This window comes from Fusarium falciforme, chromosome 8 (assembly GCF_026873545.1).
Source record: "Fusarium falciforme chromosome 8, complete sequence".
In the NCBI taxonomy this organism is placed as follows: domain Eukaryota; kingdom Fungi; phylum Ascomycota; class Sordariomycetes; order Hypocreales; family Nectriaceae; genus Fusarium; species Fusarium falciforme.
In genome coordinates this window covers 1862973-1879134 of record NC_070551.1, presented here as the reverse complement: position 1 = coordinate 1879134, position 16162 = coordinate 1862973, and the positions used below count along the sequence as shown (strand labels likewise).

At 53.5% G+C, this 16162-nt stretch overlaps 4 protein-coding genes across 4 annotated transcripts; 2 read left to right on the top strand and 2 right to left on the bottom strand.

Moving 5' to 3' along the window:
• Nucleotides 1–3234: 3234 nt before the first annotated feature.
• Nucleotides 3235–9584, bottom strand: NCS54_01040800 (Separase; the record flags this gene model as incomplete). The annotated part of the gene is made up of 2 exons (XM_053155716.1): nt 3235–6391; nt 6439–9584. 2 exons carry the CDS (start codon nt 9582–9584, stop codon nt 3235–3237), a joined length of 6303 nt encoding a protein of 2100 aa, XP_053011691.1.
• Nucleotides 9585–9888: 304 nt separating this feature from the next.
• Nucleotides 9889–10538, top strand: NCS54_01040700 (Hypothetical protein; the record flags this gene model as incomplete). The annotated part of the gene is made up of 2 exons (XM_053155715.1): nt 9889–10312; nt 10369–10538. 2 exons carry the CDS (start codon nt 9889–9891, stop codon nt 10536–10538), a joined length of 594 nt encoding a protein of 197 aa, XP_053011690.1.
• Nucleotides 10539–10589: 51 nt separating this feature from the next.
• On the bottom strand, nt 10590–11792 carry NCS54_01040600 (Deacetylase sirtuin-type domain-containing protein; the record flags this gene model as incomplete). Its single annotated transcript, XM_053155714.1, has 1 exon — nt 10590–11792. One exon carries the CDS (start codon nt 11790–11792, stop codon nt 10590–10592), a length of 1203 nt encoding a protein of 400 aa, XP_053011689.1.
• A 1284-nt stretch (nt 11793–13076) lies between these two features.
• On the top strand, nt 13077–14931 carry NCS54_01040500 (Hypothetical protein; the record flags this gene model as incomplete). Its single annotated transcript, XM_053155713.1, has 2 exons — nt 13077–14112; nt 14228–14931. 2 exons carry the CDS (start codon nt 13077–13079, stop codon nt 14929–14931), a joined length of 1740 nt encoding a protein of 579 aa, XP_053011688.1.
• Nucleotides 14932–16162: the final 1231 nt, after the last annotated feature.

Here is a 16162-nt window from a genome sequence, read left to right as displayed (position 1 = left end):
CGTGCGCTGGTCTGGTCTGGTCCGGTCTGGCTGGTCTGGAGTGTGTTTGAGCCGGTAGGTACTTGAGTACCTAACTGTGCGGGTGCAGTGCAGTGTGAACGTGATTAGCACGAAACGAACTGGTGCCCAAAGGGTGGGATGTCCTGTTGATGCGTGAATCGTTGGGTGACAGAGTGACGATCTTGGGCATTGAATTGTGGTGATGGATGATTCATGCATGGCATTGGAGTGGAAAGATGAAGTTGAAATAAAGATATCTAGAATATAAACGAATATCGACGTCCAGCTCCTTCCTCGCCTTGGAAGCCGCAAACAACGGGCAAGAACTCCAACCGAGGAAGGCACCTCCGTGTCGGCCCCGACATCGCACATCACTCACGCATCGCGCCGGGACTGGGGACTGGGGGGGCACGGCACTACAAATTGATCGACAACAGTGCCAATCAATGGATGGATGCATTGGGAACCTTGCAGGGCTCTGAAGCCTCGAATGCATGATGCAGAGTATTTTGAAGTGCAATTTATCAGGATGTGAAGTCGTCTCTTGTTCTCTCTTTCTACCTGAGACCTCTGATGGTACATTCAAGCTTCCCATGTCTCATCCGCCAACACATTCTTCAACAACTACCTGAGGAAACCATCCAATCTCAACACTCCCTGTTTCTTCGGAGGTGTCAATCTTGCAAAAAGTTTCCTCCACTGAGACACGGCGGCAAGATAACACAGCCAAGGGTCCTTGCAACCACATATCCCTGGCAGGGGGAGACACACACACACACACACACACACACACAAAGAGGAAAAAGCAAGGCTCCATCACCCATGTACGCCGCCTCAGCTAGATCTCGCACTAGGCTCTGCGTCAGAAGGAAAAAGTATTAATAAAAAAAAAGAGGGCGAGGCTACTGTAATCAATCAATCAGTGCCGATTCTGCCAGGACGCGGCCACGATGTCACGTTTTGCTGTCTTCGCGCCCGTTGATGAAGTTTATTTTACCCCTTGCCTCGGCAGCGTTTTGAGCCAACCTCATCTCATCTGTACTCCTTAGTTACAGTAAACTAAATAACTGACAGGTAAGTTATAAAACTCAAGTTATATATATAGAAAAAGAATCAGTCATCCGAGGCTATTTATTCAACGGGCCGGCCGTCGTCGACTGCATACGTGATCCGCTCACTCACATCTGCAGACGCCAATCGACCAAGACGGGACGGAACAAGGAGGGAGGCGCCTCTTGCACAACCAGGGGTATACTACCTATGTACGGCTCTGAAACCCATGCATACACGGCAAGTCCCGAAGCCGTGAATGCCTATGCCGGGATATACAAGTCTGATACTACACTGGCCCTGACTGGGCTTCAAGAACGTCGACGACGACGAATCAAGAGCTGGCTCCAATCTGGCTCATACAGTCCAAGGGACGCTTCGTCTTAGATGAACCACCCACCAGGAACAAGTCAGGCTGGCGACCAAAATGCATGGATGCTGGCTGACTGACCTGGGCCTCGAAACATAAAAGCAAGGACGACAAAACTTCCGGGCATGGATCCCCGGTCGAGGCAAAAGTTCCCTTCCTCGTAACTAACCTGTATCACTTTTCCTACATACTAGCTACAGCAGCCTCCTAGGGCTGGCGACGATGGGATGGGCGTCTTGAAGGGGCCCGCGATCGTCGAGCTGTTGGTTCAGGCAACTTGAGAAATCTGGCCGACGATCGAGTCTAGAACCTCGCGCGGGGAGGGGACGTCATTTACCCCTTGCGAGCGAGCCAACTACAGCGTTACAGCGCAGTCGGATGCACCCAAGTCCTCTGTTACTGTCTGTAATATCTTGCTCGTTTGCCCACAAGGGTCACGCTGCAACGCAACCCGGTCTGCGTGTTTGCGCAGCACACTCGATCAAAATAGAGGCCAAGAGAAAGGATGCCACGACGCGTAGCAAGCAACCGCAGCAGAGGAGGGGGAAGAAACGCGTGTCGTAGGAGGCGTAGTGAGGATACAGACGTCAAGCCCTACGGCACGGCACTCTCGGTATAATTAAAAAGAGCCCAGCCAGAATGCTACATGACTAGTTCAAACCTTCTTCACTTGGGCGCGAGATAGGGCTGCTTCTCACGGGCTTACGCGAGCCTCGTTAATGCGGTGATGAGCTCTGGCCATGGTCATGCGCTCTCGAGTATTGATGAGATTGCACCATCGTGTTCGCCCGCCCCGTGGTTCATGAGGCATCCCCGTCTACCCTATCCTCATTGAGCATGGCCTCGAGTTTCCCAGATCCAACTAGTAATTACGTAGTCCAGTTCATGGGAGAGAAAATACGCGATGTTTCATACCTGCCCACCCCCCCTGGCTAGACAGACATTGCAAACGAACCTCTACTGTCTCGCTTGCGTCCCGTCCGTCCCTGAGACAGGGACAACCTGCTCCCTTCTGGAAGGTATCACGGGCTAGTATTCCAAATCACAGCATTCCAGGCCCAATTTGTAATTACACAACCTTCAGCGCCCTCGGTCCGTTTCGATCCTCGTCCGATCGCTCGTTACATCCATGAAACCCTGCCTTGAGGGGGGAAGCCCGTTTCACAACGTGGACTGCGATTGACTTCTCACCAGCGCCACTGGAACGTCTGTGTCCAGCAGGCTCTGTTTTTGGCGTGGCCGTTGCAGAGGTAACAGGAGGAAAAAAGGCAGACGCCTCAAACATGCATCTCCGATCACGGTCAGCCAATAGTCCAGCGTCTATCAAGACAGCTTCATTTTGACTATTGAGTCGCTATCTATGCCTGCTTACTGACACCTTCGACGTATCTTGAGCCTATGGATGCAATTGGGCCTTGGCCAGATGGTTCCCCCTCAGCCCCTATCCATAAACCTCCACCATGCAAGTCTTGATGCGGCATCACTTTCACGTCTCAGCCCCGAGACAGACACAACCTGTCAGCAACTCTAAAACTGAAACATGTTCATCGTGCTTTAGTTGAGCCTCCAAGCTCCGAGACAAGGAACGACACCATGCAATCTCGGAACGTGCCGCCTGGTTCAAGCATACAACGTCAAAAGAAACATGTATTCAACCCAGGTCATGAGAGACCAAAACAGCGTTTCCTTTATCCAAACGCCCTGCTATGCTCCAATATGCCATGCCATACAATGAATGCACCGACCTCCATCATCTATACAATGCTGAACCACGCTAAACCCCCAAATCATTGTATACAACTCACCCCCTATATTCACTCGGCCCCCTTGTGCTTGATGTACACCGGGATTCCGTACAGTACCACCGCCGCAGCGTTCAAGTACTTGAACTTGCACGCCCCTCTGGACCGCGCGACCGCCTCCGCCAGTGACACGTTCCGCGTCACCTGCTCGTCCCCCTTCGCGTCGTCAATGGCCTCCTCGCTCACGGCCTTTGCTTTGCCCTTGGACCGCTTAGACTCCTTGAACGTGCCCTTTGGGAACAGTCCCCACTCCTCGAATGATCGACCGGCGAACCGATCAATGTCTCTGTCTGTCACATCCCAGAGCGTGCCCACAACGGCAGGGCAGCCTGCCATCATGTAGTTCCACACCGGGCCATAGCACTCAAACTCGCCAGCTTCCGTCAGTGAAGCAGAACTGCAACCCATCAAGAATGTAGCTGGCTTGCACTTCTCCAAACGGCGGATAGTCCTGGCTCGGACATATTGGGCACCGCTTCCATGACCAAAGTAGAGTAGAATCTCCGAGTTTGACAGAGCCTGTTCAAACTCGCCCTCCTGAGGGGCACGGTTGACGATACCCTTCCAAGTTGAGAATGTCTTGAGAGATGGCTGGAAGGTGGATTGCGTATTGACGAGATCGGTTGATGGGTTCAGAATGTAGGTGCCTCGCTCCGCCGAGACATAGTGACCCTCGGGCGTGTCTTCATCCACGTCTTCTCCCCTATTTGATGGCTGAGACTCCAGAATGAGCTGTCTCAGGCAGGCCAGCGAAGGGACGCGGGATACTGCGAGACCTTCCATGCATGGCATTGACTCCCAGGGGAAAGCATGAAGAGCCTTGTCCAGTACCAGAACCGTGTGGGCATCATCTGCCCTCTCTGAGCCCGTCTTGGCGGCGTTGTAGTATCCGCGTAGAGCATCATATGTCTCCACCACCATGGCATCAAAGTCGATTTCATCATAGGCGTTGCGTTCTCCATGGAATTGAAGAATATCCACGACAAAGTAGAGCAAATCATTAAGTGCCTCGTCAAAGTCGTTGTCAGGATCCGAAGGATTGCCTAGACCAATGAACAAGTCAAGAATGCGAGGATCCAGAGAGACTTTGGATGTCTTGGTTGTCTTCTTTCCTCGCACTCGGTTTCGAGAGGGCAGACTGGCGTCGAGGATCTGCTGGAAGCTCTTCTGGAAGCGTGCAAGGAGGTCGGGTCGTCGTTCATGCTGCGAAAAGATTCCCTTGAAGCCGCCCAACCAGGTCGTTTCAATGGTGCTCAGGAGGTCCTTCAGCCGTTCATCCAGAGCCTCTCGCTCAGCCCACCAAGCAGACTTTGCTCCCTTGGCGCTGAAGTCACGGCTGGCAGAATGACTCGTCTCATTGGCAAGTCGGATAATCTCCATCATCTCCTCTCTTCCGTGTTCAAAGTTGAAAACCTCCGAGTCCGCATCTCGCGAGTTGGCTCGCTCAAGAGGCAGCCGAAGGATGAAAGGGCTGTGACCTGCCTGGAACTTGGTGATGCATAGATCATGGTGATTATCGCTGAGAGAAACCGAGATCACACTCCAGTTGTGAGGCACCAACTCGATGTAGTTCTTCTGAAACTTGGCCATCTCCGTTGTGAGACCGAGGCTGGCCCGTCTGGAAGAGCCAAGATCAGTCGAATGAGCCCGAGCCTGGGTTGCTTCTTTCGTTTGGAGAGTGCTTTGCTCGCGCTTCCAGGTAACATTGCGAGCCAAGTCAACCGAGAAAGTGGCAAACCCAGATCCGGCGGTGACCCTGGACTGCGTTGTGGAGGTAGCTGAGAGAAGAATGACTGTGTTTTGCAGCAAGGCCGAGATTCGATGGACCATGGTGCTGTTAGCAGTCGACAACGTGGAAGCATGAGCCTCCAGAAGAAGCTCCTGAGCTTGCCTCAACGCATCCGCAAACGCGGGCACGCCACGGTCCTTGGACCCCTTTCGCTCCGCGGCTCCTGCCGCGGCACGGCCTTTACGAGGAGGTGTCTGGCTCAGAGATAGTCTCCCAGAGGCACTCTTGTCTGAGGACGCGATGGCTGGGAAGGAGATGGTTGAGTCCTGGATGACAGAGAAGACTGGATCGTGGATCATCTGCTCCATACTGTGACCGATGAGAGAGATGGCCGTCACCACTTGTTCTTGGGAGAGGGTGCCAAAGAGCTTGGGAAGCTCCTTTGCAGATTCCAAGGTTGACAATGCTGATGTCCAGTCCTTCTGGTTGATGAAGCCCAGGGCCCTTGACAGAATGACGGAAGCCATGAGGGACGCCTGGTACACATCATTGGGAAGCTTCAATACCTCCGCTGTCGAAGTTGGCTGAGCCTTAACAGCGGGTTCCCGCTTTCGAGTTCGTGGAGCGGGAGTGGCAGCAGCCTTGGCTCTTGTCGTTCTCGTCGTAGCTCTTGTTGTCCGTGTTGCAGTGGCAGCTCTTGTTCGAGTCGTTGCTGCTGCAGCCTTCTTGGTCTCGTTTTGAATCTTCAACACCTTTCCATGATCTCCCAGGCGCTGAGCGGTTTCCTCTGCCAGCTGAAGCAGTTCTCGCGCCTTCGTCTCATCCCCCATATCTCGATATAGATCACTTAGTTGACATGCAACTTCAACTCGAGAGGCACAGATATCCTGAGGTAGCTCATCAAAAGCCTCGCTGCCAAAATCGATTGCCTTGGTGAGTTTCCCGGCACGATGATAGATGGAGCCTGTCCAAGCAAGCACCTGCGCTCGGTACATGGGTGAACCTGTGCTCTCGGCAATCTTTTGAGCTGACTCTGCGTAGTAGATGGTCTCCTGGAACATGCCTAGATGAGCATATACTGAAGAAATGTGCAAAAGACCACGCAGAAGAGGAAAGGCGAGGGCCCAGAACCGGGGACCGATGACCTGGCCGAGCTTAGAGCCTGCCTTGACACTATCAATACTGGCAATTGAAGCGTTGAGATCACTCGGACTGGTGGCTCTGGATGAAGACGTCTCAATCTTGGACCAGTCGTGCGAGAGAATCCGAACACTGGACTTGATACAAGTGAGAGCTTCTTGAACTCTGCCTTGCTTCAATGCCAAGACGGAGTCGAGGAATGAGCTGAGGGCGAGGGACATGTTGACTTGGGACTTTGACAGCGCCCAAGACGAGATTGACCCATCATAGATGGCCTTGGCAGCCGCCAGGGAGGAGTTACTATAATCTGGTTAGATTTGTTTGTAATGTTTCCTAGCCTCACTTACGCTTCATCGATGCTACCGATACCAGAATAATACTCGGCCTGGGTGAGGTGAAACCCTGCAACAAGACCACGAGATGCCCCCTCTGCTTGATCAAGAAGTTGCTTGGTTGCTTCGAGCGTCTTCTTGGCCTCAGAGAAGTGGCCAATGTTGAGATGTTGGGACGCCAGAAGAGTGTGATTAAGGATTACGTTGTTATATGTCGGTTCTGCCAGAATCTTAGAGAGAGGTGTGGATAGTTCGAGGATGGCAAGCTGAAGGCTGTTCTCGCCTCGGAGACTGGCAAATTGGCTGGCCGACTGGAGGTGAGCGACAAGACCGTCGGGGTTGTCGATCCGCTCGTAAAGGTCAGCTCTTGAACTGCAGGTTTCGGTCATGGATTTCCAGCAAGAGATGGCCTCAGCCATAACAGAGACCGGAAACTTCTCATCAGTCACGGCCAAGGCCAAGACAGACTTCTGATAGGCCTGAAGGTGTGGGATATATCGGGTCAAGCCGGCGTCTTCACCGAGCGTCTTGCCATCCAGCAACTGCGCTGCTTCATCAACCATGTTTCTGATCTCCTCCATGTCGTTTTCCTCTCCGATATTCTGGAAGAGTAGTTGAAGGAGCACTCGGAGTCTTCGAATGGGAAAACGGTCAAGCGTATAGATCCGCAAAAGGGCTTGAGCTGAAGCATCGTGGAGCTTGAGAGGCTGTCCATGAGCACCCGCTTCTCCAACGATTTGCATCAAGTGCTCCAGCACAGCAGCGCGCTCGCCCTCTGGTAGGAAGAAGGCCCAATCGTTCCACGAGTGATCAAGCTTGGCAATTGACCGCAGTGTGCGAGACAAGATTTCGGCCTTTTCATCCGCGTTCCATGCGAGGCTCGGTGGTTGAGAGCCAAGTGCAGCTGTCACCTTGACCAAGGCACCCTCCTCAATCATGTTGGTGCAGATGGACCTCAGAGTGCGAATAGCATCACTGCTGCGGTTGGCCGACTTGCAGAGATCTGCAAAGAGCTCTAGCTTTGTCGATATCTGGGCCTTTTCTTGCTGAGCCATGGGTCGATCCTGAATCATCTCGATAGAACGGCTAAGAGACTGGAGAACCTCTTTGTTGATTTGCTTAGACTTGCCGACATCTTTCCGTAGCTGATTATATCTGGCGAAGTAGAGGCTGGAGATCTTGATAAAGTAAGTGTTGAGCTGTTCCGTTCGTGCAACTGAGATAGTGGGGTCGAGGATAGATTCTACAAGCTTGTTGCAATCCCATAGCACTTCGTCCATGGATTTCCAAGTTGTCGAGCCAGATTGAATATCACCGTTGAGCACCATTAGCGCACCGTCAAGAATCTGGTTGATGGTCTGCATCAGCACTTGACGCCGCTGATCGAATTGCAGGAGAATCTTGGCGGTCGCCTCTTTTCCAGGAATAGAGCCAAGCCAGCGGCGACTGAATCGAGGAAATCGCATGATGAATGTCTTCAAAGGCCCCAAGATAGAGTCCAATGCTGGGCTGTCCGTCTTGGGCTCATTGATCCTGCTCACGAGAAGTCCAACAGCCGATCGTCTGGCAAGCGACAAGCTCTCCAACAAGTCGTTAAGCTCGGTGATGTTGCCAGTCAAGCTACCATCTAGGCCTTCAACAACCTCATGAATGAGCTGCTCCGTATGTGAATCGTAGTTGGCTTGTTTCAACGATGCCGCAAGAAGCCGAGCCGATATCGAAAAAATACGAGTTGCTGATTCATGTTCAGGATCGAGCATGTCTTTGAGAAGCTGAAACCATTCGCAGGCTGAATCATAATGTCGGTCGGTTTGGGCTGCGACTCCTAGGAGCTGATACATCGATGCCAGAGGTGAGTTGGCTGAGGTCGTGGCCTTCGACTCTTGACCCTCAATGAGTTCCAAGAGATCGTTGAATGAGGTAGCAATTGTCTCATAGATTGGTCCGGTTGTGGATGTGTGTCGTCGTGTCAAGGCCCGAACACAACGAACAAACGGTGAAAGAACCTCGTCATCAACATTCCCCTTATGACCAGCCATTTTCCACCACCGTAACTGAGACTTGAAACAAAGGACTTGGAGCTTGAAAGCTGAGATTGGCGTGGGACTGAGTCTTGGTTCCGTCGCGACTTGGTCCTCTTTGCTGGAAACGCTGGGTGCCAGTGATAGAAGAGTTTGTGATAGTGATGCAAGCTGGCGAGCCGCCTTTTGTGTCTCCTTTTCATTTTGCGTTCCCATCCTTTCAAACAACTTAATCGGGGACGAAGAGTGAGTTTCCTCGAGGAATGGTAGTGCCGCTTCAATCTGGGCTGGCTTCTTCGAATGAGAGATCCAGCGGAGAACCTGAACCTGACATCCTGTGACAACCGAGAGAAGGTGATCGGGCACAATTCCATCATAGTCGAGCAATTCGGCGATGACTTGGGAGGCTGTTTGTCCTTCAGCTGATGTTGACTTGGCTGTCTTGTTGCTCGATGTGTCTAGCCTTCGCTTCAGTATCCTCAACTCCTTAAGAGCTTGATCCTGAATTCCAAGACCAAGGAGTTTTCCAATGAATGCCGACATGCCATTCTCGAGTTGGAAGTCAGTTTGTGTCGGCTGGATGGGACCCATGATCGATCGAAGACAGGCAAAGGCGACTCGCGCACACTCAACAGTTGCCAGACACCCTGTTGACTGAGCTGTTGGTTGACATGCTGCTTTCGAGGATATGTTCGGTGAGGTAGCGACTCGATTCAAGGTTCTTGGATGTAGTGGTGACAGGGGCGCGGATAAAGATCTGCGCAACGTTCGTGGCGCCGCAGCCTTTCGTAGGTCGCCATGAGAGGGCTGCCGTTTACTCGGTGTCGACGGTGGTGCGGGCTTTGCAGCTTCGGTAAGAGATTTGATCGCAATGTTAATAACATTGGTCGCAAGAGCAGCACGATCTTTGGCTGAGAGTTGCTCCTCGCTGGACTTTGTTCGCGCCGCCGTGGTCTTCTTCGCCTTGGAGTGCGCCGCCGCTCGGGAAGTAGTTCGAGAGTTCGTTTGAGAGGTAGTAGATGAGGTTTCGGCATCGGGAAGCAGCAATTCCTTGAGGGCCACAACTGTAGCTGTTGTGCAAGTCGCAGTCGATGCGAGAGCTGCCTTGGCCGCGTCGGCCTTTGCTTGAGGGGAAGCCATGTAGATTATGTGAGTAAGTTCGTAACCATACCGTCGTCAAACCCAAAAGCTCCTACTCAAATGGAGTTACAATATGGACATAAAACAGTGGACGGAAGACTGCATGAGGCCGGGATGGTTCATGTTTAGTTAGTGCTAGGTTTACTGCTAGGACAGGGTTAAACACCGGTGGTTGTCTGGGGCAACGACCGGACCCCGGAATTGGGTGGCCCGTGCCGACGACTTTTCGAGGAAGTTCTTGGAAGTCGAGTTTAGAGCTCAAGATATTGCCATTAAAGCCGACACACAATATATACGCTTCAGCATGTCGCTGCGAAAACTTGCAATTCGACCGAGCAATGCTCGAGCAGTATCTCTTGCATTGACAACGTCACATGCTCCTCGTCTTGGTATCCGATTCTCGAGCACAGCCCCTGCAACCATCGTGGACGGTTCATTCTGGAGATCCCTTGTACCGAAACCGCTGCGAAAGGAAAATCGCCAATTAAAGAAGAAGTCGAGGGAATGGAACCCGGCGACCTTTTTTATCGCCATTTTCCTGTTGATTGGTTCCATGTCGATCCAAATGATTGCCCTACGGAACTCGTTTGACCGGTACATGCGACAGTCGGAGGCTAGGATTATGGCACTGCGGGAGGTAGTGGAAAAGATTCAGAGAGGCGAGCCGGTGGACGTCGAGAAGGCACTTGGTACTGGCGACCCCAAGAAGGAAGCCGATTGGGAAGAGAGTAAGAGCACCAATTCAGCAGTCAATTCAGATCCGACCACTGACGGTTCCTTGTAGTGCTTAAGGCCATTGAACGAGACGAAGCAGCCCGCAAGGCGAAGCAAGAGAAGGCAAAGCGAAGCGAACCTGCAACTCCAGTTCCCGAAGTCCAGGTTGAAGAGAAAACACCCGCGAGCGAAGCTGCACCAAAGAAGGCGAAATCTGGAAGTCTGGGAAATTTCTTCTAAGTGCGAATTGGTCTATTCTCTTGGCTGAGCTGTTATACAATTATGCAAGGCTTAAGATAGCATGTCCTTAAAGACACCAGGGTTCCCTATCGACGCTTCCAATGAGGCCGATCTCCTCGACGACGGAATCACATCATTACGCAGTGCCGAGAGAAGAGCTGGGAGAAGGTCATCTGTCGACAAGGCAACCCTCACACCTTGCTCGCCCTGTTGGTTCGGATCTATGTCGACAAACAACTTATCCTCGCCTCTGATTCCGCCCATGCTGATGACAGCAATGGGCATACATCGATCCTGAGCTCTTTTGGCAAGCCTCCAAGCTGAGTACGTGGCGAGCGAGGTGCCCACAATAAGCAGCTTCCCGGCGCTGTCGATGGCTTCCTCAGCGGCGTGTTTGACGCCACTGGCGATGCTCTCTCCAAACATGACAACAGCAGGTTTCAAGACGCCTGCGGTGCTGGGTGGTACCCAAGCTCCGTCAGAGTCGACATCGACGACATGTCGATGGCCATCTGCGTTTATGGGTGGGCTGGATAAGCATTTGGGGCATGACGGATATCTGAATGTTGTATAAGGGGCATCGGGCAGGTCAACGTCACCGTCGGGATTCATCTTGATTCCCTTAAATCTCCGCTCATCAGGATCTTCTGTATTTAGAGCACCCGAGGCCAGGGCGTCGTTTAGCAGAGCGGCCCATCGTGGGTTGAGGCGGGCGAGGTCCTGTTGAAACTCATCTCTCGAATACTCGGTAGAACATGTCGTGCAGACAATGGATCTTAGATATCCGTGTAACTCGAGGGTTGGTAAATCGGGATGAGCCATTGAGTGAAAAGAGTCGACATTTTGAGTTATGACGCTCCGTACAAGACCGATGTCACCCAAATCTCTGATGGCATAGTGGCCGCTGTTTGGTGCCGCCTTGTGAAGATTGGACCAGCCGAGAAAGCTGCGAGCCCAATAACGTTTGCGAGACTCGTGGTTGTTTAGAAACTCATAATAGTAAATGGGGCGGTATGTTTTGTTGACCCTGTAAGTGCCCTTGTCCCCTCTGTAGTCGGCAAGACCAGAAGCGACCGAAAGGCCGGCGCCGGTGAGAACGACGGCCGAGGAGGGGAGATGTGCCGGCGACGGAGCGGCGAAGAACCGGCGGAGGGCTTCAACGGCACCGGGCAGAGTCGAGGCCGAAGCCGGCGTTACTGTGGACGGCGGAGGAAGGACCGTGTAAGGGATCCGAAATTTCCTCATTGGAACCATGGATTGTTAATTGGAAACTGTCCAAGCGCAGTTGGGTGACGCGTGACGCTGGCAAGGTTGTTGCTGAGACAGGGCAATCTGAGCTGGTAGCTGACGATGCCGTTTCCAATGGCTGACGAAGGATTGGCCAAAGAGGCAAGGGTCAAGGGATGGGGAGACTTGGTGACGAGACGAGGCGCGAGGTATTACGCAGGGCTTTGCAAGCAATGCGACCAAGATTACGCAAAGCTGGCGCGTATCAATCAGAGGCGAATAATTACTGTACAGTTTGATGCGCGCTTGTATGGATAAGTGGCCGAGAAACTGTTTCAAGGCCCAGAAGAGCGCGTCATTGGTTCCAAGGGGATTTTTTTCTTCTCAGCCTTGCAAGTAGTGTCCAGACTACGGCTTGTGTGGCGCCTTGGGGGAACCCCATTCAGGTTCGACATCCGAGGGCTCATCCCCCACAATCCGAGTTTGCACTCGCTGACAAAGAAGATGGTAACAATAGAATAAGGTACCCGCTTCATACGTTTTTGTTTTCGTAACTCCGGGTTGGAACTGTTGAAGAGATGGGGAGGTCCGGATATCCCGTGTAAGACCTTGAGCTACAGACCCGGCGGTCAAGGGACGATGGACCTACAAGGACGTAGTATGGATGGACGCTGAAGTCAATTCAAGGCCAACTTCCCCCCTGTAAATCCGGGAGAGCTTTCCTCAGCGGTCGGACCCTTGACAGTTCCGGCGACCGGAACCTCGCGCTTCCTCATCAGACGAGTCTGTCGTAGGTAGTGGATTCCCCGTCCCTTCAGCTCCATGGAACCAGCCGTCTTGGACGATGGCGTCGCTTCCTCCTGCCAATTGCCGCCGCAGGTTTTCCTGGCCAGTGGAGAGATGGAGTCTTTTTTTGATTTCTCTCCCCCTGGCCCCTTGATAATCTTGATAATCTCTGATCCAATTCCATCCCCATCCCCCATTCCCATCCCGTCCCGTCCACCTCATACCTGCGGTACTGCACCGACAGTGCCCCGTAAACAGCAGCCAGCTGAACCAATAGGCCGGTCCGACCGAGCAAATCCGCTCGCTCTAAGCTCCCCTGCACCGAAGCCGATCCGAACAGTCCTCCGTTAACGGGCGCGGCGGCGAAGGAAAAAGGACGAGACCCGGACAGCAACAACAACATCACCACTTTACCTTGCAACCTCCATCTCTGGTTGAGACGAAAACGCGCAATCTCGTTCCCCCTTCAAACCCACCCTGGGGCTCCTCTCCCACTTTCCGTGTCTGCCAGCAACTGCCGGATATATGAGTCTCCAGCAGGCCGGGCGTCCCGCGGGCGTGGCCTTGTGCCTGTCTGGAGTGACGTCGGCATCGGCAACGGCAGCGCCCGCCGCGCAATCTCCAATTCCAGCACCAGCGCAAGCCCGTGGCTTCTCACCGTGGAGAACGGGACACCCTAATGTCCCACGCCATGGACGAGGCCAGATGATTCTTTTGAGGACACATACTCCCCACGTCGCCTGTCTACGTCTACGCGCCCTCCAATCCGCCTCCATCGTCGCCGCCCTCTCAAGCTGCGCCTACCTTGCAGCCTCGTCCAAGCTGACATTTAACCACGTTTCAAATTCAAATACCACGCCCTCCGCCGCCGCTCGTTACTCAACAAACTCTCTTCCTCACCTCTCTCTCTTGCGCAGCAAACTTCGATCACTACCTACCCTAGTTGCAGCTTCAGCGCCCCAGATGCGATCACATACAGGTCCTGGTCATGAGGATGGCCATGACCATGGTCACAGCCATGGACACGGTCACGGCCATAGCCACGGCATCATGGGCCATCATCACCACCACGACAATGCCTATCTCACCTCGGCCAACAAAGACGACCCTGGCGTTCGAATTACTCGAATTGGCTTGCTCTCAAACTTGGGCATGGCAATTGCCAAGTTCGCAGGCGGCTGGGCCTTTAATTCCAAGGCCATGACGGCCGACGCCTGGCACAGCATCACGGATCTCGCATCGGACGTTCTGACCCTCGCGACAGTAACATGGAGCTTGAAGCCGCCATCCGACCGATTCCCCATGGGCTTTGGCAAGGTTGAGAGTCTTGGTTCGCTCGGTGTCTCGAGCATGCTTCTGGCTGGTGGTCTGTACATGGGTTGGGACAGCGGCATCAGTCTCTACGGTCACTTCTATCCTGATGCGGCGCAGGGCATCATGGAGCATGTTGGACACGGTCATAGCCACTCTCATGGCGCCGCTGCACTCGGAATCCCGAGCATGCACGCGGCATGGCTCGCGGCAGGAACGATTTTCATCAAGGAGTGGCTGTATCACGCAAGTAAGTCTTTTCCTTCCCAAAGGATGTTGTGCTGTTGGAAACGGCAACACAACAAACAGTAATCCATGATGACGCGACCAATTGAGAGTGCAAGGATGGAATTGACCAATCGCAGCAATGAAGGTTGCACGGGAACGCAAATCATCGGTCCTCGCATCGAATGCCATCCACCACCGAGTTGATAGCCTGACAGGATTCGTGACGCTGGCAGCCATCATGGGAGCTAATGCAGTGGAGAACGCGGCGTGGCTGGATCCCGTCGGAGGTCTCCTCATCTCATTCATGGTGATCCACGCCGGCTGTGGAAACACAATTGCGGCTTTCTGCGAGCTGGCGGACCAGGGCATCGACGATGAAGTCAAGTCGTCCGTGTCCAAGCACGCACGCAAGGCCTTGGCAGGCGTGGGAGAAGGGCACGAGGTCGAACTACGCGAGGTGAGCGGTATCAAGTCAGGCCAGAATTATCTGGTGGACCTCGAGATGGCGGTGCCGGGCGCGTGGTCGGTGGACACGACAAAGCAGGTCGAAGATGCGGTGCGGACACAGGTCGGAGGCAAGGTGCGCGGTGTGAGGAGAGTGCGCATCCGCTTCGCGCCCAAGGAGGCGCCTATCAAGGCCAAGTTTGACGACTTTATCCCCGGAACTGTGAATCCACCGCCCGAGGGAGACGAGTCGAGCGATGAGACGGACGGAGGAGAGTCGGACCATGATCACGATCACGGTGATCACAAGCCCAACGGTCATGACATCAAGACAAACGGTAACCACGAGCGCGTGCAAGACCACGACCACGGCCTCAGGAACAGGAACAAGCATTAGAGTGGAGGAGGTGGTGCTTGGATGTGTAAGAAGCGAGAGCCGCTTCCTTACAAGACGTTGTTTGACTCTGTTCCTGGTCTATGGGCTCTCCGCATCGGCCACGGCCACGGCCCCATGCTGCATCCCGTCCTCCCCGTGTCTCTTCTTGACATTCCCTCTAGACATCCCACCTCTTCCTGACCGGGGTCGAGCTTGGCTTCTGGGGCCTTGGGCTGCGGGCCAGTGGATCCTGGCCGGATGAGCTGGAATAGCGGATGAGTGGCCACAGGTTGTCAGGGTTTCCAGGCGGCTTCTTTATCTGACCGTCGGTGAGAGACAGAAGGCATGCAGAGGAAGAAGCACACACCCTTCGTCCCCCTTTTTTTCTTCATGAGAGTCTGCTTCACTCAGAGTTGCAGAGGTCTCATCCGCTTCATCATGCACCCGCGGCCATTGCCGGAGAGGACGAGATGCACAAGATGCATTAGGGTGACGTTGAGAGTGACAGAGTCACTGGCATATGCATACAGAAGGAGTATGGAGTGGAAGTAGCACTGGGACAATCAAGGGTATAACTATAGATGTAAGGACGGCTGAATTGGACGAGGACAAGCCAGAGCCATGGGTTAGAAAATGCAGATAAAGACGTGGTGCAGGAGCAAGCATCGGCACTCATTCTCGTGGCGTTGGTCAGCTTAGACGCGCCCCAACGGGATTCAAGGAAACTAATTTAGACGGGGGGAAAAGGCGCAAAAAACAATAACATCATGAATCAAATCAAAGGCATCGTGTGCAGCAAAGTCAATGGTTGTTTCGCTTTTCATTGTCCGTCTTGTATCTTCCGTCTTCCGCGATGCATCCCCCCACGCTGAAGTCCAATTCTCCCCATATTCCCCTTGTTTCTCTTACCCATGACCTAGTTGGTTTTCTTTCCCCGACGCAGAAGCCACTTTATCATTCTGCCAGCTAAGGCAGAGAGGGAGGGGAGCATGAGGAGGGGAGGGGACCTGAGCTACCGAGATGCCATCGTGGCCGGCCCGCCACTCAGCACCTCCATTCTTACAAGCGCTCCAAGCTGATTGGCGACTCACCGTGCTCACGAGGACGGCGCGAGTGCCAGGGCGACAGCTAGGACCTGAAGTCACGGGCCCCATTGGCCGGGATATTCGAGGCCGGGGGTAGAGTTGCCCCTTGTTGACTTTAGGCTAAAGATGAGAAGGATAGAATTGAGTGACGGATGGGGAAAAAAGAA